Genomic DNA, 24,495 nt, shown 5'->3' on the forward strand with positions numbered 1-24,495 from the left:
CCACAGAGAGTCCAGCTGAGATGGGCAGTGCTGGCAGAAGTCCAGCATTAGAACCTCAGGCTGCAGGCAGACATGATGGATGAATTCCACGCTCTGCAGAAATCACCCTGGAGGGCCGGGAAGCCGGGGCTGACCAAGCAAGAGATAGAACTTCTGCATCCTGCCTTGTCCAGTAAGATAACCACTAGTCACTGGTAGCTATTTAGAGTAATGAAAATTAAATAAAATAAAACATTCAATTCCTCATTCTCATCAGCTACATGTCAAATGCTGCATTGCCACGGTGGCTAGTGGCTTCTGATTGGACAGTATAGATATCAGACATTTCCATCACTGCAGAAAGTTCTATTGAATCCAAACCATCTCATTAATATATATATCTTTCTATTGATTACATGTTGAAATAACATCGTGGATATCCTAAGTTAAATCAGATATGATATTAACTCCTCCTGTTTCTTTTTCCTTTGTTTTACTGTGGGTAATAGAAACTTATAAGTTATTGACGTGGCTCATATTTCTGTTGGACAATGCTATTGTGGATGGGTATGGGAAGACATGTCCATTTATTCATAGTTTTTAATACCAATTCATTCAATATACTCAGATGAAGACTGTAAAAACCCTTTCTTGATAGTGGCAGCTCAGGGTAAGGGGACAATGGCAACTTTGGAACTAGGGAACTTCAGGTTCCAATCTCAGTTCCATCCCCCATTAGCTTATGATCAAACTACATGCCTTAGTTTTATCATCTGAAAAATGCAATCAGTGGTGATTGACACACAGCATCACTTTGAACGTTATAGGAGGAAGTAGATGAGCCGAGACTAGCAGGTCCTGCCCCTTTAAGACTCAGCAAATGGGGCCCGATGTCCTTATCATTAGACCATCAGCATTTTTAATATGGAAGTGTTGGTGCTGTGGCCAGTTTCTCTGGCCTCAGAGCAGCAATTCCCCCTCCCCTTGCCTCAGCATCCCCTCCGGCTATCTGCGAAGCTTTTGGGCATGGCCTGGTACTCACCTGCTGGCAGCTGCTGGCCCAGGAGGCCCGGAGGGCGCCCCAGCCTCCCGAACGCTTGGCCTTGCTCTCCAGGTGCATCCGCAGCTGCGTCTCCAGCTCCTGGCTGACTTGCTCCAGGGCATGCACCTTGGCCATGTATTCCACCAGGCAGCCGCCTAGGTCCTCCACAGCAGCATGGTCCCTCTCCAGGCCTGGAGCAGGCACTGTGGCCAGGCCTGAGCTCCGCAGGCCCTGCAGGAACACACTGCTGATGCCCAGGGCCCGGCGGGTCACTCGGGCGCCCAGACCACCTATGCCCCCACTGGGTGCTGTCCCTACATAGACCCCAGGGGTGCGGACGAGGCTACCCACGACATTGGTCCTGGAGGCTGGGGGGCTGTCCAGGGAGGACGAGGATCGTGTCCCCCTGAGCGACGCCCTGCGCCTCTGGAGGGGCATGCTGGAGCTGGCGCCGGCGGGCACGTCCACCACCACTCTCCGCTCACTCATCACCCCTCTGCCTCTGTGGCACCCCGCAGGCTTAGAGTCCAGCAGCTTGTGGTTTCCAGCCCCAGCATCCCTGTGGCCCGGTCACGGGCCTCTCTGGAAGCTCCCCTGTCCCTGGGGCTCTTTGTCTGCTGCCTTCCATGAGCTTCCATCATTCACTGAGCTGAAAGAGAAGCGGGCCCTGCCCGGGCTGCGTGCAGAGAGGCGCTCATGCGTTCTCTGATGCCGGGTCAGGTGCCCAGCCTCCCAGAGTGTTCTGCTGGTGGTGGGGGAGGCTGGGTCGGTGCAGGCTGTGGGGGTGGCTCATCTGGGTTTGTTTACTTCACCACCCGAGAGGCCAAAGTCGGCACCACGCAGCCCCATTTCACAGGCGGTAAACGGAGGCCCCAGGGACCTCTGATCACAAGTGTGGTGATCATTTTCCCCAGACGTCAGCTCATAAGCCAGGACTCAACGTGGGTGCTTCGGCGCCAATGCTGATGCTTTGCACTGGCCTACCCGTGCTGGTCTGGGTCAGTGTGCACAAACGCCCAACGGTGATGGAGGTTGAGAATGGGTGGGAACCAGCCCTGGCGGGAGGCAGCCTAAAGAAACCCAGCCTGCTGCTTCCTCCCCGCTCCTTGGACCCCAGCAGTTTCAGGTCCCTCCCTGGCTTTCACCTCCTCCTGCCCACTAAGAGTCTGCTCTGGACCTGCTGCTTGACCTTCTGGACTTCCTTCCTGTGCTGGCCTGAGCCTCAGACTCTGATGGGCTCTTGAGCAAGTTTAGATCCCACGTGTCCTGGACACCTGCCGTGCTCTGGCTATCCTCACACCGCCATTTCCCATCCCTCGGAAACTCATAAATAAAAAGAGCAAAGGGAGTGTTTTCTGGTAAGGTCTCCCGGGTGCTCCAGGTTAGGATTTGGTGGGATCCTCTGGATTTTGGTTCCTGCCCTGAGGGGCTAAGTCATGCTGGCAATCACTTCCCGAGGATGGGAAAGGGTCCTCCAGTCCCAGAGAGGACAAAACGGACTTAAAAATCACTGCACTGAAGATTTGCCCTGGAGAAACCCGATGACCAAAATGTAGAGCTTGATATTTATTGACTTCCTGTGATGTGAGAATGTATCTCCAGTTAAAAAAGGGGAAGGAAGTCAAATTCCATTCCAGTGCTATACATGCTTCTGTCTTTGTTTCACTGAAATCTCGATTCTATTTTAGAAGACAGGGAAATGTAGGGTTGACATGTATGGCTGTTTGGGCTGTGTACTGCATAACCCATGGTCACATGCCTACAATTGGCTATTGTCCCCATATGTCATAAGGATCCTGAGAGCTGCAGTGATTTCCCTAAGGTCCTTTGTTCAGAAAGTAGCACAATTAAGATGAGAAGACCTCTTCTGACTCCTAGTCCAAGAACTTATTTAGGACCCTCTCTGGTACCCACCACCCAGAAAGTAGAACATCCAAAGTCTCACAGGCAAAGTTTAAAATTCTGGTTGCCTACTAGAATGTTCTGTGTGCTCTTTCTTCCTGCTGATTAGGATACCACACCCTTCCTTTTGTCTTTCTTTTGTTGCCCCCTCAACTTTGTCTATTTGAGATGACATGGAAGATACTTGATAAATACTGACGTTTGCTATTTGATTAACAGATGAAGGAGCCATCTGGATCAAGTTGAGGCCGTTGTGACCCTGGTTTATTTAGGCGTGGCATCCCGGCAGTGCACAAGAAGGGTCCGTGGTGCACTGGACACTGTACTACAGTGACACCCCCCTGCTACAGGTGATGCTGACTGGGTCCTGTGGATCTGATCCTTATCAATTCCAGGGCTGTGGACCAGGCTGGATGAAGGGTTCAAGCCGCCCATTAAGGGGTTGGCAAAGGTGTCATGTTTAGGCCTTGTTATTGCAGCAAATGGTAACACTCAATTGCCAGGTTAATTGACAGGTTTCTCTGACTCAAGGGTGTCCACCATAAGTTCACAGAGCCCTGGGGAGTGGAAGCATGGGGAAGGAAGACAACCCGATGGACCCCAGCCTACCCAGAGCCCTGAAGAGAGAGGAGTCTCCTCTGGAAAAAGTCACAATATGCTCTAAATGACCCACTTTACCAACTAACACACTGCTCATTGTATTTTCTCCTCATGCTCATAAAAGCCAGGTTCATGTGCAAGCAGGTTAAAAAGCACAGGTGGACATGAAGTGAGATTGTACCACCTAAGAGAGACTTGAAAGTTATTTTCCAGTGAAAAGAATGCAAAATGTATTAGCGACTTAATCCTTTGGGTAATAAAATAAGTTTATTTATATATCCATGGTAGCTGAATTCTGTGGATACGGAAAAATAAGTCATACATCCACAAATGTATATATAACATATGTATCTTCGATTACATATATTATATATAAATTTTACTTTACAAACAGATTTCTCGCTCTATATACTCACACACATTGATATTTTCAATGCAATAGCTAAAGAAACATGAGAAGGTTAAGGTCAGAGAACAACATAGACAGTAACAGAGAAAACAAATCTCAGAGCAACATTTAACCCGCTCCTTTGGGGGCTGAGAGACAACATAACTCATGTCGAGGAGGTTCGTACAACATCGAGAACACACATTTTCGAAGGCCATCTTTCTTTTTGAAAAGGGAAATGTGGGAGGAAAGGAGAGTCATGGTAAAAAGACCACAGTAACAACACAAACGTATGAACCGACATTCAATTTCAATTCTCAATCTGCCTATAAGAACATCTATATTCAAAATATACTATCAAACTATTTTTCTTTTAGAGAAAGGAAGCGTCAAAGCAGTTATCCTCTCTTCCAGCCACTCTTAGGAAAATATCAGAGAAGCAGCCACCTCTGGAAGCCCCTCTTGTGTCTTTGAGAGTCTGAGCCCCCACTGGCCTTGCTGGGCACCATGGGAGGCAGCCTGGTGGGAGGCGGGGAGCGGGAGAGGGGAAGGAGGGGAAAGGAAGAGCCGTTGGCAGATCCTTGGGCCCACAGGACAAGCTGGTGTGGTCTGCAAGTCCTCTGTGGACGGATGGAACCAGCCTCTTGCTTCTTCCAAGCGGCTGGCTTTGGCAATCTCGTTTCTGTTTTAAGAGCGCAGGAGGAAGGTTTCAGAAGTGACAGATCTTAGACCAGTTCCTGGCTCGGGGCACAACACCATCACTTTTGGAGAAAACCCCAATGAACATTTGATCCTTGAGGAAGGGCAAGCGTTCTAAAGCTCCAGGCTCGGGACCCGTGTCTACACCCTTCCCGAGGGAAGAGGCGCCGCTGTCGCATGCAGACCTGGGTGCTGGCAAGGATGCAGGCACCCGCTTCCTGGAGGGAGCACCCGGGTGTGATCTCAGGGCATGCCTCAGGATGCTTCCACGTCCTCCTCGGACTCCTGAAGGTTGATGGCCCTCGACGTGGGTGGCACTGAACTTGACATCCAGTGGTGCCATGGCGAGTCTCCAGGGTTCCCGTCCTCCAGGGTGATGAGATGCTCGCTTCTGCTTTGGTTTGAGTATGTCCTGCTCTTCCTGGGCGGCCCGGTTCCCTTCACGGGTGTGCACAGGAGGAGGGAGGAGACCAGGTCCCACCGAATCTAGAGGAACCGGAGCTTTAAGAATCAGGCAACAGACCTTGCCCTTGACCGTTTTAACATTCTGCTTCTGCAGGAGGTCGGTCTCTTCCCTCACCTGCCGGGGCTCCTGGGACTCCCCGAGAGCTCAGAAACAGTTATTAAGAGAAGCAACCGATGCCACTGCTTTGCTTAGAAATACCTTTATTTTATAAAGCCACGGGTCATTCTGTAAAGTTTTTTTTTTTTTTTTTTTTTTCTGATTTTAAACCACACTTATAAAAAAGATGTTGACAATTCTTAGGAAAAAAAGCTGAAAATGTTTCTCATTAAGTCAGGGTTACACAAAGGTTATATTTATAATATATATATTTGTATATTTATAATTTAGAGATGAAAAATAGGGAACGGCAGAGCAAAAGCTGCTGCAGCTAGATCTCCGACACTTGATCGTTTCCCACGAACAGTGTTTCTTGACAGAAGGGGTTCACCAGGACCATCCCGGTGTCTCGGTAGTCGCCGTTGGCTGGGGACCGGGGCTCTGAGAGCTGGTCCTGGGGAGAGAGGGAGGAGATGGTGTGAGCTGGGGAAGGTGTTCTTTTTGTTTTTTTTTTTTTTTTTTTTTTTTTTGGGGGAAGGTGTTCTTAAGCAAACGAACACATAGGAACATTTATTTCAGGATCTCTTGGTACAAGTTTATCATCTCTACTGCCAAGGCGGAGGTGCAGAGTCCTCTCCGCTGTTCTTTCAGATTTTTCATAACAACTTCCAAAAAAGGTTTCCTGCTTCTGAGTTACCCCTACCCTAGGTTGCCAGAGATGGTGCTGCTTTCCTTGTCAAAGTCTGAGGGGGCTCAGCAGGCCCACGCATAGCGCGTAGCTTGTGTCCCTCAAGGGCAAAAATAGGTTCACGTGGACCCTGAACTCTACTTCCTGTTTGTCCCAGACTTCTGGGAACCTTCTCTGCTCTTCCTTCCTGAACACACCTACATTCACTCACTGCTTTCCTCTTCTGACACCCACCCATCGGAGTCCTCCTCCTGATCCTCCCAGAGCCTGGTCAGAATTATTGCCTATTTCTTGTAGCATCAGAAGCTGAGCTTACAGCTAGAAGCTGACCCGAGGGGACCCGAATCTCTGTGCAATTGCATAATACGTGGTAAGCGAAGATGCAGCCTGTCTGCTCAACCCCAGGAGCAAAAAAGCCTAGCAGCAGGTGATCCGAGTTCAGAAGGTAATCTGATTGCATTGCCAGGGAAGGACCAGGAAGGACCAGGAAGGATTGGCAGTATCTGTGGGCTACTAAAGGGTTGTCCTCAGATTCAGTTACAGATATTAACCCATTTGGGCCCATCATCCCAGATTTGGAACACCTATAAAAACTAAAATTGAGGTAATGAATATAACATTTATGGTAACTTTGAGATAATTATTATGGTCACAGAATATACAACCTGGGACTTAATGGGTTAATTTAGAAACAAAGGAAAGAAAAGCCACAGCTTATTCCAATACTAAACAAGTGAAATCTAAGACCCTCTGAGCCATTTCAGGGCAAATGAACTCAACTCAACAACAGGCTAAGGTATAATGGCTCATGCCAAATTTGTCTACAAATGTCTTTTTAAAGAAGCCACAATTAATTCTCTGTTTATTTTTAAACAAAACATAGATACTTTTTGAGGAGGGCTGATTGCTTTATGGATCATAAGGAGAGAAGAAATTCCATTGTTGATAAAGATATCAACAAGGAGATGAGAAGCTCCTTCCCAGGCTGGACTTTGCTGAGGAGGGTGGACCTGGATCACCTTCCAATGAAGGAGAATAGGGTGGTACCTCAGAGAGGGACAGAAATCCCTTTTCTCCACCTTGCTGTTGGTTTGGGGGGTGTTGGAGGTTGAGATGTGGTCCATTGGTTTACAGTTTTCACAAAGCAAGAATTGGCCGTGGATGAACCACATCATACGTTTCACTGCATAAAAAGAAAATTATTTAAAAAACAACCAAGGCAGGAAAAGAGAAAAAGAAAGGAGGAGGAGAAGGAGGAGGAGAGAAAAAGAAGAGAGAATAGAAAAATTTCCAGGGACCCTCTGGCTGTCTAATTCTGGATTTGCTTTGCTGCTTTCATGGACACGGACGGGAGGGAGGCAGGGAAGCAAGAAACTTGCTTAGGCAAAGCATCTGGCAGGTACAAAGCTGGTGGTTAAAAGGTGGGGTGGGGGGTGCATCTGAGGATGTGCAGTATGGTGGAATCTGCCCCGGGACCTGTGGGATGGTCCCCAGCTGTCTCTGTCCTGGCTCTGGGCTGCCTTCCTTTGCTCTCAGACAGCGTGAGCTCAGGTAGTTGGAACAAATGGCAATATTTCTCTGCATAAAGCTGAAGAAGGGGAGTGGACTGCCGGGAGGCGAACAGTGCTAAAATCCGCTCTGAAGCCAAGCTGAGCTTTTAGCTGCGGCTTCAGGGGAATGAATCCTCCTGTTCTTGAGACTGTGAGCAGCTGGGACAGCCCTTTTCAGCAGAGCCTCTGGCTTGTGTCGGACAGTGGTGCTGGTGCTCCATGCTGGAATATCTAACCTCAGAGCTCTACCAGCAGGGCCTTCGCTGTGGTGAGCTCATGAGCACTGACCTTCGGCTTTGGTTTTCATTTACAGATTTGCAAAGAGCATTTGCAAAACTGGGAATTCAAGGACTTCTAGGCCAGTAAGGGGATTTTTGCAAGTTAGAAATTTTTCACTTACTGTAATACAAAACGTGCTCAATCTCCACTCAAAGTTAATTTCTCCACGAAGTTGGCCTTCTGTTTATCCTTTGTTTAATTTTTTTTTTTTTTTTTTTTTAAACTGGGCAACTACTATGTGTTAGGCTGTGGGCTGAGTGGATGGGTCAATGGCAGTGGTCATTTGATGTGATTTACCCTGGGTCTGTCTTGGGTCAGGCATTGTCTTAGATTTGGGGAATGGAGCAGTGAACACAGGAACAAGGTTCCTGCCCTCAGGCAGCTTATGTTCTAGCAGGTAATAGATCAAATGCAGGTCAAAAGAGAGGTAAGGATGTGACATTAGGGGGTTTTCATCAGATTGGAATAATCAGGGAAGGACTCCCCCTGGGATGTGACATTTGAACAGAGCCCAGAAAGAAGCGAGAGATGGAGGCTCATAGGAGAAGAGCATTCCAGAGAGGTGCTGGGGCAAGGCTCCGAGGGCAGGCAGGCTTCCTGTGGGGGAAGAGCACGTACAGCAGTGCAAACCCAGCAACTTGGGAGGCGGAGGCTGGAGGATGGCAAGTTCAAGGCCAGTCTGCGCAGCTTAGAGTGACCATGTGTCAAAATTTTTGAAAAGGTGGGGGTGTGCTGGGGATGTAGCTCAGTGGTAGTGCACCCTTGGGTCCAACCCCAGCACCACTGAGTAAATAAAGAAGTAAATAAAGGCTATCTCACTTGGGAGGTGTGAGGGGAGGTGGGGGTGGGCTCATGAAGAGTGTGTAGGGAAGGAGGAGACTGAACTTTATTTAACACGCGAAGAGGAGCCATTGCGAGTCAGGAGCCTTGGCTGAGACAGGGTCTGGCTGCTGGGTGGCAGTCTGTCTTTGTAGACGGCAGGCCACCAGATGGCAACGGGGAGCCCTGTTTTCAGAGCCTGCTGCAGTCATTAGGATGTGGGGTGAGGGTGGGCTTGGTCCAGGAGGGCCCTGCTGAAGGAAGAACCAGTAGGACTTGCCAGACTGGGGTGCCAGAGGCAAAGCTCCCTGCAGTGACTTCTATGTAACAAAGAAACCAGGAGAGTTTGGGGTTTGGGGGTGGGAAGCGGGGAATCAAGGGTTTGGACCTGGGCATGCAGAGTTTGAGGCAACTCTTAGCTGTGTGTGTGGCAGGTGGCTGGGCATGTGGGTCTGGAGTTCAGGAGAGATGTCAAGGCAAGAGAGAAATTTGAAGTCAACGGTGTGGCAATGGCAATGGCTTTTCAATCGTGGAACTAAGTGGAGAAAGAGGAGCCAAGGTGGAACTGAGCCTGGGGGCTCCAGTGACGAGAGGCCTGGGAAAGACAGGGACTCAGTAAACAACTGAGAAGGAGCCGCCAGGAGTCGGGGAGAACTGCAGAGGTGGGACCTGCATTAAGGAGGGGTTGGCTGGTTTACTGGCAATGCTGCCGGGAGGTCTGGTAAGAAGGGCGCTTAGAACTGCCCACTGGGTTTTGCAGTGTGGACGCAACTGGTGACTCCAGTGTGGGCGGAGCAATATTGAACTAGGATCAGACCAGGGGCCACATGATCACAACCCCAGTGAGTGCTAAGATGAAACAGCAAAGTAAGCCGAGACCCTATGGCAAGAGGCCAACCCCAGCCCGGCAGGCCAGGGAAGGCCTCCCTGAGGAAGCCACATGCACACAGGGCCCTGAATGACTGGCGGGGGTCACTGAGGTGAATAGTGGAGGGTGTGCTGGGGAGAGACAGGAGACACTGCAGGAGATGGAATGGCCCATGCACAGATCTGGAGAGGGTGCCATGTCACTTGGTACCATGAAGGAACAAAAGAAATGCCACGTGGCTGGAGCTAGGCAAGTGAGGCAGAGCACAGTACCAGGCAAGGCCAGAGGGTTGGCAGGAGGCAGGTCCATCTTTGTAAAAGACTTTGAACTTTAGCTTAAGGGCAATGGGAAGCTGCAGAAGGGTCTTGAGCATGGAACTCTGTGCAATTTAGAGTGGATCTGCAGGGGAAGAGGCAGGTGTGCCTCCCAAAGAGCTCTTCTCACCTGCCTGCCTGTTCAGAAGTCTGCCATCTTTCTTTTGGCCTGTCTCCATTGCACGGTTGACCTGTTATTTCTGCTTGGTTTTTCTGTCTATTTTTCCATCCATTTATCCAGCCACCAAACCACCCTTCTTTCCCTTCCTAATTCATTCTCTGATCACACATGGAGTGCCTTCCCCAGGCCGACAGCATAATTCTCCTCACCCTGGCCCACTCAGCACTCGAGACCTCCAATGACCCTCTGCTGCCCCAAAGTGAAGTCCAGATTCCATGATACCCCATCCAAGACCATGCCTCACCTGGCCCCTTCATCCTTCTTTCCTGCTCCACCCTGGCTCATCCCCCTGCTCCATGGGGGAATGCAGAGTATGGACTCTGACCACAGAGTTGAGGCCCTATTCCTCACTGGCCAGCCGGCAGCCATGGGCCGGCACTCCCATGCACTCTCCAGGGAATTCTCCTTAGCCGTGAAGTACTGTCCCCATCCTGTGCTCAGGCTCCTTCTCCACGATGCCTGCTGAAGTCCAAATGTCCTTCCCCGCACGCCCCCAGCAGGTTTCCTTCCCTACAGCTCTTTGTCTCTAACCGTTCTTGGTTTCCCCTCGTTTGTTTCTGAGTGATGCTGGGGTTCCTCACCGAGTCACACCTCAGACTTTGAGCCCCTGAGAATAAGCTGTCATCTCCATGGTGCCCCAAAGTGCCTGCCACCAAACAGGTCCTCAATCAGTATTTGTTATTGTTCCCAGAAACCAGAAGTCTCGAGAACACTGCTCCCCAAACTTGAATGTGCAGGAAGCACCTGGGAATTCTTAAAATGCAGCTCCGGACTCAGCAGGGCAGGGGAGGAGGGTGGCTGCTGCTGGAGCCTAGAGTTCTGGGAGGGGCAGGTGCCCCATGGCTCTCTTAGGGACCCGCGCTGATCCCTGCACTGGCAGGGGGACCTTGTGGCGTGGGGCTCCTCACCTCCGAGGTCTCGAGGGACTGAATCTCCCTTGGCAGCTCCACGGCGTGCCTGTTAAAGTAGTCCATGGTGATGGCGTTGTTCCAGTAGCTCAGGTTGTTCTCCGGGTTGGTGGTCTTCTTCTTCCTTCTCATGCAGCACACCGTCAGCAAGACGGCTGTGGAGAGAGTGCAGGTCAGAGAGGGAGGTGACAAGGACGAGGACGGAGGCAAAGGTGCTGGAGATAAAGGCCCATCTCTAAGAGCCTATTTTGTGCCAGAAACTATTAAAAATATCTAGGAGGGTAGGGGTAGAAAAAAGAGGCCTAAGTTCCCCAAATTCCCTGAGCTTCCATTGCAATGCAAGCATGGAGGGCTGCAGAGGGGCTGGACAATAATCACAAACAAAATGAATACATAGGACAAATTCAGAGTGTGATAGCCATTCAATGAAGGCAATAGGGTAAAGCGAGGGAGATGATGCAGGGAGTTGGGGGAGAGGCTGCTTTAGAGACCATGACAGGTGGCCCTGAGGAGGTGACCTTAGAGCAGGGAGCCAGTCATGTTGTGGGATGGGGCAGTATGTTCCAGGAGGGGGAACAGCATGTGCAAAGGGACTGGGGGTGGGCAGCTAATTGGGCGTGAGAACAGGAAGAGCAGCAGTGGAGTGGAGTGCACGTGGAGTGGGAGGTGGGGTCAGAGCAGTGTTCAGAGGCTGCCCCAAGGGGCTCAAGGGTCAGGGACTTGCATGGAGCTTGCTGCTACCCATGGTTACTGCAGTACCAGGAAAGGCCTTGCTCATCTGGTGGGAGGGTTCCCAGAGCTTGGCTGCAGAGAATGGTATGTGCACCTCGAGCTGCACCTGAGGACTGATGGGAGCACTCATAGCTGGAGTGGAAGGATGGAGAAAGGGGAGCAGGCACAGTGAACTTCACAAAATAAGGCCTTGACTTCTATAGAGGATCTGGAGGGCAGAGGCTCAAAGTACAATCCCTGATGGAACAGCTTTTCTGGCACTGTCACAAAAACAAACAAAACCCCCCAAACCTGCTAATACTTATGCAGGACGTATGTTCCAGGCATGTTAGATATATGAATTTATAGCTGAGTATGATGGCACAAGCCTGTAATCCCAGAGACTTGGGAGGCTGAGGCAGAAGGATTGCAAGTTCAAGGCCAGCCTCAGCAACCTGAGACCCCATCTCAAAATAAAATATAAAAATGGCTGGGGATATACCACAGTAGTGGAGTGCCTGGGTTCCATTCCATGCACCAAATAAATAAATAAATAAATAAAATTAATTCATTTAATTCTCCATTCAACACTTGAGGTCAGTCCTACCAGGACTGCTGATTATAAAATCAGACAGGAAAACAGGCTTGGAGAGTAAAAGTGATAGGCCCAAGAGAAAACCCAGATACCTGGGAGATACCCAGATACTCCAAAGCCCATGCTCTTAAACACCCACAGTTCTGCCTTGGGTGGGTGCAGAGGCTCACCCTGAGCAGGTGGTCTGATCAGGGCTCCGCAGCCTGACTGCACACATGGTGTGACATGCGGCCCTCTCTGTTTAATTGCTGAGACTCCCAGGTCCCAGGAAGAAGGTGCATGTCTGAATCTTGAGGATGAACTAGGCGTGGATAGAGTGGCTTGGGCATGCTGGCAGAGAAGGCTTCTCAGGTCAGAGAGAGTTGGGTGGCTTGTCCTAGTTCACACAGCAGAATACAATAAGGTGACAGAAGTTCTCATGGGGAGAAACCAGTAAGTGAGGACTGAGTGCATCCTGCCCCAGCTTCACTACCACCAGAACCTCCAGGAGCTGGGCCAGCTGTGGCCAGGGCTGCATACACCCAACTTCCTGGTAATGCCAATCACTTGTGTGCTGGGCAAGGGGCCAGGTTGCACTGCCCAGAGGCCAGCACCAGGGGGCAGCAGAGTGCCGGTTCTTCCCACAGCAGCCTGAGGGTCTGGCCAGCATTCTGCAGGGCACCAGGCAGCTGCCAAATCTGGCATCCGTGCAGGCAAAGACCTCAGAGCCCAGACCCCAGGCCCCAGGGGCTGACTGGGAGATTCTGTAGTTTTCTTTGCAGCTGCCGGCCTTGCCTTTCAACCTGAAAGGCCTCTGAACAAGGTCAAGAGATAGGGTGAGTTTCACTGAATCTGCTGGGAACCATCTTTTTAAATTGCTTCTCATTCCTACAGGTTCCTATGTACATGTATGATTCCACGAATGGTATGAATCTACATCATGCACAACCATAGAAACGGAATGATGTACCCCATTTGTGTACAATGAATCAAAATGCAGTCCGTAAAAAAATAAAAGATAAATTAAAAAAAAAAAAGCCTCTAAAACATAGGAGAGATTTCTGAATGGGCTAAAGATATTTTAGAGATTAGCTAGCATCTAATTTGTCAAAAATTTGTGGATTTCCTTTCCCTCCTTTCCTTCAAAAATCCTTTCTTTAAATAGTTAAAGGAGAAAACGGTGTGGAAAGGATCAGCCTGGAAACCTGCTCCTTCAGGCCACCTTCTTATTCTGCAGGTGTGACACCACAGCCGAGGCCCAGCTGACTTGCCATGGGCCACAGGTCTGTGAGTGGCTGGGTTGGGACAGGACTCCAAGTCCCCTCTCTTCTTTTCTGATGTCTTTATTCTTCATGGGCACTACTTGTCACCTGGCTCCTGGAACTGGGATGATGAAATAGCTGGGAATTCAAACTGCTGAATCAGAAGTCGTAAATGGAGGGAAGTAGGCCAAGTCCCATTTCCTCAGCTTCGGCTCAGTTCTGGTGGAGCTGGAGCCTGGGGGTGTGGGGTTCTCAGGAAGGTTTCCTTTGTTGGGACAGAGTGACTCTTCAGCCATAGGGCATCTCCCATCATGTCACACAGACACCAAACACAGGCTGGCAGGGAAGAAGGGTGCCCATGAGCTAGATTTGTATAGTCTGTGCAGCCCTCTAAGGGAGAGAGTATCTGCACCTCCTCCATGGTCTTAGCTAGGGCCTAGCCAATATGGCAGGAGGGATGTAGAATTTAGAATCCAGATGATAGTCGATCACTCATATTACCTGAGAAAATTACTTAGCCCTTCTCAGTCTCAGCCTCCTCTGGGGAGATTAAATGCAACCACGCACTTGGCACTGTTCCTGGCACACAGTAGTTGAGTAACTGGATCAGTCCCTTCTCCGTCCTACATTCTTACTCTACAAAGTGGGGAGGTAAGCTTGCCCAAGGCTGTGCTGCAACCTGGGCTTGCGGTTTGCAGAATCCCTAGGGAGACCAGGGCTGTGTCTAACAACCCACCTTGCGCCTGGCTCTGAAGAAAGCCAGGTACAGGAATCCTGCCCTGCAGGGAGGGCTGCTTGCCTGGCTGGTTATATTTCTCTCAGGGGGGCTCAAGGCTCCTCACCATTTCATCTTTTTACTGGAAGCCAGCCTGGCTATGGAGAGAGCAGGCTTGGGGGCAGAGAGGCCTGGGTTCAAGTCGCAGCTCTGCCACATATTACACCTGGTAAATCATTGCCTCTCTGATTAATAGGGACTTCATGGGCTCGTAATGAGAACTGGGCAGAGCATGGGTGCAAGACACCAAGCACAGTGCCTGACCTCTGTGGATGCTCCACTAACACGAGCTCTTTTCTTGTTCTCTCAGCATCCTGCACAAGAAAGGTCTAGAAAGAAAAACTGGGCTGCATGGCTTTTGGGGTGCTCCAAGCCCAAGCTCCCCCTGGGGTTTAGAACTTTCATGATTTCAGTGGTCTGAACTTTCACCTAAGAGAGATAAGTACTACCGAGATCATGGAGTCTGTAACGTATTCCCAGCACCTGGGCACTTTACAGGCCAATTTAACCCCTACACCAACCACCCGAGAAAGGTACTGATGCTCATCCCACTTATGGAAGATGTAACTGAAGGTCATGGGAGTTAGTAACATGGGTCACTATCATCCAGTTAATTCAAACAACTTGAACACAGGTCTCGGTGACCTTCGAGTTGATGCCTGTTGTCCTATATCATTCTGAACACAGGGACACCTACACTGGTTATGGAGAGTGCTTTGTCAACTTCACAGGTGCATGCACACCCAGGGTGCCAGCCACTCTCTCCCCCATTTAATTGAACATCTTCAGTTGTTCTGTGTCACCAGAGGCAATAGCCATCGAGACCAGCAGACATGAAGGAGTCCCCTGATTCCTTGAATTTTCAAACAGGGCTGACATTTTAAGCAGGCTCTCTTGGCTTCCCAGGAATGTCAACCATCTATGGCTTGTCAGATGTGACAGGAGAAGCGGGGGGTGTCCACTGATTTTAAGACGTAACCCTAGATAATATGTTCAAATTTCTTGGAGGGGAATTCTTTCAGATGAAGGAATCTGCCATGTGCTGCGAGAGGAAGATGAAGCCCCAGGGGTCCCCTGGGAGCTGACCTTTCCAAACACCTGCTGAACAGCCCTCTGCCTGGCCTGTCTGGGCACAGATTGCAAATCCTAATAGCAGTAAGATGGATAATGAACGACTCAGTCGCTGCTATTGAGTGAGCACCCTCTTCACGGCAGACCCCCACCTAAGTCCTTGCCTGCATCGTCTCTGATGTCTTACAAGTCTTCAAAGTGGGTTTTGCAGACATGGAAATGCCCTGCTCAGAGCTCCTGCTGCACAGCACGGTGGGTGGACAGGCCAGCGCCACCCCTCGGGCTTCCCCACTGCAATGTGTGGAGGCCACATCTCCCAGGCTGCTCCCAGCCCAGCCTGTAGGCTTGTTCCTGCAGAGGCAGGACTCCTCCAGGGCCCCAGGACTCCTACTGGCCTGGCAGGAACTTTCTAAGAATTGTTCTACAGTCTGGCTCCTCCTACCTGATCTGCCTTTCATAGGTGTCTGGCCTGCAGGGGAGTCTGGGGCTCTCCCTGTCTCCTCCATTTCCTTTCTGGATGGTTTCTAAGTGTTTCACCCAATAATTCTCTCACACACCCAATCCCATCTTGGTGCCTGCCTCTCAAAGAACCTGAACTAACACAGTGGACATTAGTCCCAACTTACAGATGGGAAAGCTCTGGATCAGTGGAGAAGTCACTTGTCTATGTCCCACAGCCAATGAGTTGCTAAGCTTATATACACGTGTGTTTGATTCCACGAGGCAGGTTTTTCTAGCACACCAGGGCTGTCCATACAGGGTTCAAATTAGGGAAGCTGGAGAGAACAGGAAGTTGTGATCTATTTCAGACTGGGCCCCTCATTTTATAGATGAGAAAACAGACCAGCGAGTGGGAGGAATAGTCCAGTAGTGTCACTGTGAGGGCCGAGCAGGACGGCAGATGGTCATTTTCCTCCTTTGGCGATTGAGTGAGGAGCCTGTATGGTGTCCTCAGGGTACAGAATGAGGACAGAGGCCTGGGGGAATCAGGTTGGGGGCTCCCCAGCCTGGCAGGTTGGAGTATGCCTGCAGAAGCCCAAGGAAGTTCTCACCAAGAAGAGCCATCAGAGTGAGCACATGACACTGCTGTGGCAGGGTGACGTCCCTGGACAACCCACCTTGCCCGAAGGCTTTTCCCCTTCCCCGTCCTTACATTGGTCCCTAAACTTCAAGGAGATAAATTTCCCGTCCACCCTTCCCTCTGGTCCCAACCTCTTCTACTCCTTTCATTGCTAAGAGTCACTCTGACCCAGGTTTTCTTATATAATTACAAAACCGTCGAGGGTCTCTGAGTGACAAAGGAACCTATAATCTCAGAGCAGACATGCACTGGACAACTAACATGGCCACCAATCATTGGGCCCCATGGTAGGTCATCTCAGGATACTGCCCAACACTCCAGAGTCTGGAGGGAAGTCAGGCTGCCATGGACACATAGACCCTTAGGTGTCCAGGGTCACCAGGAGGTTCAACTCTGTCTGCCAGGTTCAGCTTGGGTTGATGATGAACAACACCTGCTGGGAACCTTGCCGTCTGATTTCATCCTCCATTGTTGGGGGAAAATATTGTGCAGAATGGATGTAACACATGTAAACAGGCAAGAGAGACTGGTAGGGCCTCCAAACTGACGTCCCTGTGAACACCCAGAGCACTGACCGGTGGGTGAGGACCACAATTCAATGCCAAGGCCAGAGGCTTCTAGCAGGAGGCTGTGGATTCCATGCATCCTGATGGTGGCAGCAGAGACCAGCTCAGGAGCCACATGGCTCCCCTGCCATGACCCGCTGTGGCCTGGACCCAATCAATTTCAGTTCCTAGCACTTCTGAAACCTCGTTGGCTGAGAGTGTTTGGCAGGACTCTGGAGAAAAAGCATTTTTCAGCCCTGGCACAAATATATCCTTTCAGCCATTGGGTGGGGCAAGGGATCTGGAAGTGCAGGTGATCTGTGGGTGCCCCTCCCTGGGCAAGCCTGGGTTTTGCTAACACTCCCTGCTGCTTCTACCAGAAGCAGAGAAATCATGCACCCCCTGACCAGCAGCCCAGAGCTGGTGCTGGTCTGAATGGTTAGAAGGAAGGAAGTCTACACTTGAACCTGCTACCAGCCCACATGGTCTGGAATACCTGCTGAGCTAGCAAAAGGTAGGATCCTCCTTTGGGGTCTCTAGAGTAGCATTAGGATAAATGGAGCCACCAGGGAAGGCTGAATCCTGGGTCCTCCATCCTGGAAGAGGTCTGCTTGCCTGGTGACTTCATGGGGCTGGGTTATGAACAACAAACAGACAAGGACATTTCCAGAGAGAACCTGGGGTTTAGAGGCTCATAAACATTTTTCTACCTTAATTTCCCTCTCATAGGGGCCTTCACAGAGTTAACGATGGTCTCATACAATAGGGACCATGAACAAGGACACAGCTGATACGAAGGCAGCCAGGGTCAGGCATGAGTGAGGGCCTTCTGTGCAGAAGCAGGAAATGCTAAAGGAGATGGGCTACGTCATTCCCAAGGGGCTGCAAGAGTCTACTTTGAACAGAATTCATAATTTATTTTAGAAACAATATGTTCTACCCCCAGCACCTGAAGTCTCCTTTCACAGCCTCAGAAGTGTCCTCCAGGTACAGTTCTGGGCCGTGTCCTTGCTCCTGTCTTGGCTGACATTTGTATTCATGGCTTAGGCAGCCTCCGGGCTTCTCAGCTTTGCAGCAGGATCTGATCGAATTTCAAACTCACACCTCCCAGAAGAATGGGGGCTTGGGCGAGGTAGGAGTCATTTTAGAACAGAAAAACCCAGGTGGGTACGGTCTGCGGGGGCTTTGGGTCTACCTTGCTTTCTCCAGTCCAGGCAAAGGACAGCCAGGGGGAGTACTGGGTGCTGAGAGTTGGGAAGGGAGCCACATTGCACATCTCTGGTTCCAGAGTGCTTGGCACAGTGCCTGGTACACAATGGGCACTCACAAAACACTGCACTGAATCAGACCAACAGATTTTACACACCAGATGGGGGCTGACTCATCGCGTGCTGGGGACTCTGGACAAGTCACTTTACCTAGCGGCTTTTCCCATCTGTAAGGTGGGGATGACGGCCTCAGTCACCCTGGCACCTTGTTTTGTTTTCGTTTTATTTTCTCTCACTAGTCTGTTTTATAGATGGAATGATTAAAAAAAAAAAAATACTGGGAACTCACCATGTAAACTACAGCATCCAAGACACATAAGGGGTGGAAAATTAAAAAGCTGTCTCTCGTGTGGGTTCCTTCTCAAATACGACCATTAATAATTTATTGGCCAATTGTGCTACATTGTCTCATTATCATTCTTCTGTTTTAAAGGTGGGCAATCACAGTTTATAAAATATGTGTGTCCATGAGAGATGATAACAGCTGCTTTTACTAAGAATGAAATATGCAACTTGCGAACATTTTCACTTTTCCTGAGGAGGGTCGTGGAGCAGAAGTACGCTGCCTACAAACATGAAAATCTGTCTTGCTTAGAGAGCAGGCAGAGGTGATGCCTAGGTAGAATCTAGACTCCAGACTAGAAAATATCTGTGCGAGTTCAATACCAAGCGGAAATCACAGCTCATGTTAAAGGCATGAACCGCTTGCACTAATCCATGGCACGAGAGAAGCCCCGGCGTCCTGGATTCACAGCCTGCACTGTGGGAAGACTGTTGAGATCAAGGTGAGCCCTTGGTGTGACTTGAAGTCAGTATAGCCCACAGAGCTGATGCCGGCACAGGTTGGCTGGGCATGTGTGGAACACTCTGTTCCTTTCTGGATAACCAGGAATAAAGTGGTGGTCATACAGTGGGGGCATATGGGGGCCAGGACCAGGGCAAGGAAACCCCATGAAGAAGACTGGAAGGTCAAGGATGAGCAGCTTGGACAAAGAAAACTGCCCTTGAGAGCCATTCCAATGCTCCTGGATTGTTAGGTGGACTGTTTAGCGAGGTTTCAGGAGGCACAGCTTGGGATCATGGGGTAAAAATTACAAGGGGGCCAACTTCAGACCTCCAGGAGAAGTCTTAAAGAGTCCAGGAAGAATGGACTGCTCAGGGAGCGAGGAGCACGGCGGGCACTGTCAGGGGGTGGTTGGATGGCAACCAGTTGGGTGGGCTGAGCTGCACCCAGCGAAGATTCCTGCAAGGTTACCAGAGAAACTGGGAATAGAGGATCAAGCACATGGAGAGACGAAGGAAGCCCTAGGTTTTGAGAGGCCACAAAAGGTTACTTTGGAGACATCGGGGATAATGTCCCTGGATTCCTCACTCACAGAGGGACAGGCAGCAGCCAGGAGGTGCTGGTGGCCTCAGCTGGGGGTGGCGTGCAGGTGCAGAGGAGTTAAAATGCACATAACTCTCCAGCCTTCATGTAGCTAGAGAACCATGTTATTTTTGCCAAGGCCAATGGAACTTCCCACCAGATGAAAGCTTTATCTCCTCTTCTTTCTCAAGGGAAGGGAACGAGGAGAGGAGAGGAGAGAAAAGATAAGAAGGAACATGGAGAAGGAGGAGGAGGAGGAGGAGGAGGAGGAAGAGGAGGAGGACGAAAGGACAGTGAGGACGTGGCTAGTTGGAGGCTGTTTATTTGGAAATCTCAGCTTTCACCCAGTGTTTGATGCCACGTTACTGCAGGGACTGACAGGCTGCACTGATGGCAGGGTGGGGTCATGACAGGGGCACTGGCTGGAAGGTGCTCTGAGGTCTCCTCCCAGCCCTGCCTTAACTCTTAGATCCCAGGGGAGCCATTTCTCCTCCCAAGTTTTTTTTTTTTTTTCCTTGAAAAATACACGGTTGGATTAGATTGCCTGTAAGGTCCTCCCCAGCTCCTGGGAACTGTGACTTTATGATCTGTGGACACTTCGGCCCTGGCCTGGCAGAGCCCAGCACCAGGGACAGGGAGAAACCACGATTCTTGTCCTGCTCCTTTGTTTCCTGGGACTCTGGGAAGTTTGCAGCCCACTTGGTGGGGGAGGTCCAACTCTAGGACAAAGGATGAGCACCCTGGTGTGGAGGGAGAGGAAGGAGGGAGGGAAGTGAGGAGGAGGTGAGGCACTCACAGCAGGAGGAGATGGGTACACTGATGGCCAGGATCACCCAGGCGATGTCCATCTTGCTCAGGCAGATGGTGGTTCTGTGCTGGGGCTTGTCTCCTTCGGCCACGTGGGAGATGTTCCCTGCTGTTCCAGGCTTCCAGGTCCCAGCGGGGACCAGACGGTTGAGGAAGTTTCCTGTGGCTGTGGACACCACTGTGGAAAGAGGACTGGGCACCCTGTCAGTCATGGTGGCGGAGGCCTCAGCCTCCTCCTTAGCTGGAGAAACAGTGTTTTCTGAGGCCCCAGGGGGCTGGGCTGGGGCCTGTGGGGTTGTGGATGCTCCCTGAGGAATCCCCTGGGAAGGGGCTGAGCCACTGGCATCAAAGGCAGCCTGGGTGGACCCTGGGGCAGCTGTGGAAACCCCAGAGCTGGCAGACAGAGGTCTGTTGGTGCCAGGGGTGACAGTAAGCCAAGAGTCACTGAGGCTGGGGCTGTCCTGCACGTCACCACGGGGGCGTTGAGAAGGCACTGGGGCAGGTTGTGGACGGGTAGGGGCACCTGAGGCGGCTGTGGCGTCCGGCTCCCCTCCTGGGCTGGTGAAGGTGGGGACACGCCCCTGGTCTGCTCTGCTAAGGCCTGACTTGTCCTCTGCAGGCACCGCGGGGGTGGTGGGCGGTGCCCATGAGGTACTTCTGCGTGCTGTGGTCAGAGCCACTGTCTGGGGCTGTGGTGAAGAGGAGTAGCCCCAGAGCGGGGTCCTGGGGGAAAGGGCAGAGGGTTCTGGGTCCACAGACCCTGTGAAGTTGCCCTTGTAGATCTGAAATATCTTCCCCAGGGGTCGCTTCTGCCCCAGATGCGTGGAGCTCTGATTGCGTCCCCGCTGGCCTTCTTTCCTCCCAGAGTAGCCGCCGGGTGCAGGTGGGATGGGACGGGATGAACCACCAGCCCCCTTTCGGGAAGAGCCTGGGGGTCTGGGGGGTCTGCGGGTGGCAGCCCGGGGGAGCGCTGCGGTGGGCCGGCTGGTGGCTCCTGTTGGCTTTGTCAGCAGGATGGTGGGGGCAGCCTCTCCAGGGGGGCGGCTGTCTGAATGGGAGGGTGTGGTTGCCATGGTAACTGGAGGGGAACCTGTGAGCAGGGGGCTTTCAGGATGGGGGATGGTCGCTGCCACCATGACAGTGGAGATGGTGTTTGTAGGAGGGTGTCCATCTGGATGGGCTGTCGTCGTTGCTGTGTTAGCTGCAGCCTGTGAGGAGGGTCCATCAGGATGGGGGTTCAGTGTCACCACGGAGGAGTGTTTAGGAGAGCTGTGGGATGCTGTCACCATGGTGCCAGGGGGACTGCCTGAGGGGAGGACCTGGAGAGAGTCCCTGGGAGATGGTTCCTGGACAGCAAGTACCAGTGCTTCTGTCAGTGCCAAGGTCAGGAGGAAGCCTGGAGAGGGAGACAGAGAGGAGAGGTGAGACTGAGGAGCGGTTTATAGCGGTGCCCTCCTTACCCAGGACCTTGGAAAGCTCGGGGGCTGCAAGGGACAGGTCAGGAGCATTTTCGAGGCTCACACTGATGCATGACGCTCAGTGGGACACAGCGCCGTATGTGGAGCTGAGACACATCTATTATGTTGGTGCCACCAGCCCCAGCTAGGAAGAGATACCAGCACCAAGTGATCCAGAGCCAGTGAAATTGGCTGGACCCGTCCTTTCTCAAATGTCTCAAGTGCCACCAGCCTCTCCCTAAGGCACAGCTACTGGGAACAGGTGCAGGAGCTTGGGAGGTTATGGCTTCCACAGTACCTCGTCTTCTACAGCTGAGGAGTGGGCAGGACCAGCTTTGCCACAGGGAAGTGTGAGCCACCCAGACCCCCAGAGGAAGGCTGGGGTGGGCAGAGCCAACCAGCTCCCGTTCCCTTCTCTGAACCAGACAAAGGTACAAAGGTCGAACCTCTGCTCACTGAGACCTACTCACCAAACCATTAAGGAGGGCCTACCCTCTCCTTGACCCTGGAGCACCTAAAATGGAACAGGGCAGCATCTGGCCCTGGGTGAGCTTGCATAAATCCACAAACGATCCTAAAGTAAGGCAGAGGTGTCTCAGTGTCACAGGGGAGTGACAGGAAGACAGGGACACAGGTCCAGTGAAAGGGCATCCATGAAGCACTTGATACAGAGTTCGGAAGAGAAAACGCACTCTATAAATACCAGCTGGTGTTGTGGTTTTTGTTATTATTAACTGCGCTTCTTATGGCACTCATGTGGCTGAACTCTGAAAAACTTGCATGGTGGGCAGTCCCCAGCCTTTTTGAGTAGGAGGAGCCCTTTTGAACATAAAAATATAAAGGTGTTTTGCATGATAGTCAATATACTTTTAGTTCATTGAAAAGATGCAAAAGGATAAAAACCTATCAGTTTAAAACCATTTCTAAGTATGCAGGGTCTTACTAATCTTAGCAGCACGTGTCAGTCTTTAAAAGTAACACCTCATACAAACGTCAGATGCTTCAGATCACAGACCGCCAGGTGGCCTGTGCCCACGTGTGTGTTAGGAAGAGCTGGTCTCTCCTGCTGACGAGCGGTGGGCAGTTCTCTGGGCCCTGATTCTTGGCCATTCTTGGGTTTCCCTTTGGCTCCAGCTAGTCCCCACAACTAACTCTGTCAGAGATTTCTCCAGATTTCAGCAGGACACCTGGTCAAAGCAGGGCCCTGACAGGGATTCACACACTAATTTGGATGGCAGCAGCTGCTGACAGGGGCAGAGTGGACTGGCTGTGCCTTCCAGGTGTCTGATGGGGAAGAAATGGCCTTGGGAGCTTCTGGGAAGAAGAAAGGGGGAGATCTCCTAACACACCGGGACCCGAAGCCCTGTGATCACCTTAGGTGTGTGTGTAGACTGTGTACCCCTCATCCGTACTTCTAAGTGAGAGGTGAGGGGCGAGGGACTTGGGGTTGAGTGGAGGTTACCATGGCATCATCTCTAGGACCAATGGTCTGCCTTAGAAGCCTATTTCTTTTAGGTGTTCATTCATGACTTTAATCCTACGTCAACAGTGCACTCAGCTTATTTAAGTCAATCCTAAAAATGTGCTTGATTTAATCTTCACAACTACTTTGCAGAGCAGGAAAGTGCTTACACCAGAAGTACGTGAAACCAGTGTTGTCTCTAAAACGTATGCTTTTTCTGCTCAACAGCCCCCAGCAATGCAGGAAGAGGAAGGGGACCATAGTTGCACTCACAGAAGAAACAATGTGCTGCTATGCTTGTTGGCTCCGGGTTATTCCAGTCCCACGCCCGTCACCTTGCACCTTAGCACCACAGGGACAGTTTTGAGTTCGGTGGGCAATCTCTGATGTTTCTTGGAATATTCCCTTACAAGCTCCTGTTTGTCTCATGAGTGACTTGGTTCAATATAAATGTTAAGAGCTGAATTGTGTCCTCCACCCTGAATTTATATATGGAAGTTCTAACCCTTGAGTATCTCAGAATGTGACTGTATTTGGAGATAATTAAGTTAAAATGAGGACAATAGGGTGGCCTTAATCTGGTCCAGCTGGTATCCTTCTAAGAAGAAATTAGGATATACAGGGTGACACCAGGGACTGTGTCCACAGAGGGATAATATTGTGAGGTCAAAGCAGCGAGTGGGTAGGTATCGGGATGGCAAGAAGAGAGGCTTTAGGAATCCAATCCTGCTGCCATCTTGATTTTGAACTTCCTGCCTCCAGAACCCATGACGAGATAATGGTCTGTGGAATTTTGTTACAGCAGCCTAGCCAACTAATACAAACTAATACAAGCATCTTGTATTAGAGACTGTCTGAAAAAGGAGAGACAGAGACAGGGGCTTGTGTGCAGGTAGTTTATATTGGAGGTGATGTGAGGGTCAGCCTTGGGGGTCTGAAATAGGTCAAACAGGGAAAAGTCATCAGAGGGCAGCTCTGAGATGATGGGGTGGGCACCTCAAACTCACTGGGAATGTCTGAGGAGCTGGGTATGCTGAAGCCCACATCGCCTGCCTGGAGAGTACTCTCACCCAGGGGCTGCCCTCTGCACCAGTCAAGTGGGCCTCCACTGGACTTCCTGAACCTCATGGGGCTGTAACAGCTGGAGTTAAAAATAAGGCTCCTGAGGATTGCTGGGGTGAAGCACCAGATGTGCCCAATATGATCAGAACCCAGAGACCAATGACACAGGGGTCTTTTGGCAGAGTCAACAGTGGCACAGAGGTTTGGTAGAGATACCAACTGATCCCATGTAGAGGCTTGCTGTGAAAGAGGAGGCACTCTGGCACTACAGAGGC

General features: G+C 51.0%; 2 protein-coding genes across 9 annotated transcripts in view; both read right to left on the reverse strand.

Annotated features, from left to right (window-relative positions):
• Bfsp2 (beaded filament structural protein 2) overlaps window positions 1-1,680 on the reverse strand; it is a 64,918-nt gene extending 63,238 nt beyond the window's left edge. Inside the window, exon 1 of the mRNA XM_047564744.1 lies at window positions 1,022-1,680. Coding sequence (XP_047420700.1) covers window positions 1,022-1,510 — 489 coding nt within the window. The 5' untranslated portion in view covers window positions 1,511-1,680. The remainder of the gene's footprint in view (window positions 1-1,021) is intronic.
• Window positions 1,681-5,279: 3,599 nt separating this feature from the next.
• The window catches only part of Tmem108 (transmembrane protein 108), a 325,980-nt gene continuing 306,764 nt past the window's right edge, over window positions 5,280-24,495 (reverse strand). For 7 of the 8 annotated variants that reach the window (XM_047564395.1, XM_047564391.1, XM_047564389.1 and 4 more), the window contains 3 exons: window positions 20,229-21,635; window positions 10,780-10,934; window positions 5,280-5,626 (listed from right to left, as the gene is read on the reverse strand). In XM_047564395.1, the coding sequence (XP_047420351.1) occupies window positions 5,504-5,626; window positions 10,780-10,934; window positions 20,229-21,635 (1,685 nt within the window). In that variant the 3' untranslated portion in view covers window positions 5,280-5,503. Of the gene's footprint in view, window positions 5,627-10,779; window positions 10,935-20,091; window positions 20,152-20,228; window positions 21,636-24,495 lie in introns of those variants that run through there. The other variant, XM_047564397.1, reaches the window with a different exon arrangement.

Source organism: Sciurus carolinensis, chromosome 9 (genome assembly GCF_902686445.1).
Source record: "Sciurus carolinensis chromosome 9, mSciCar1.2, whole genome shotgun sequence".
Lineage (NCBI taxonomy): Eukaryota > Metazoa > Chordata > Mammalia > Rodentia > Sciuridae > Sciurus > Sciurus carolinensis.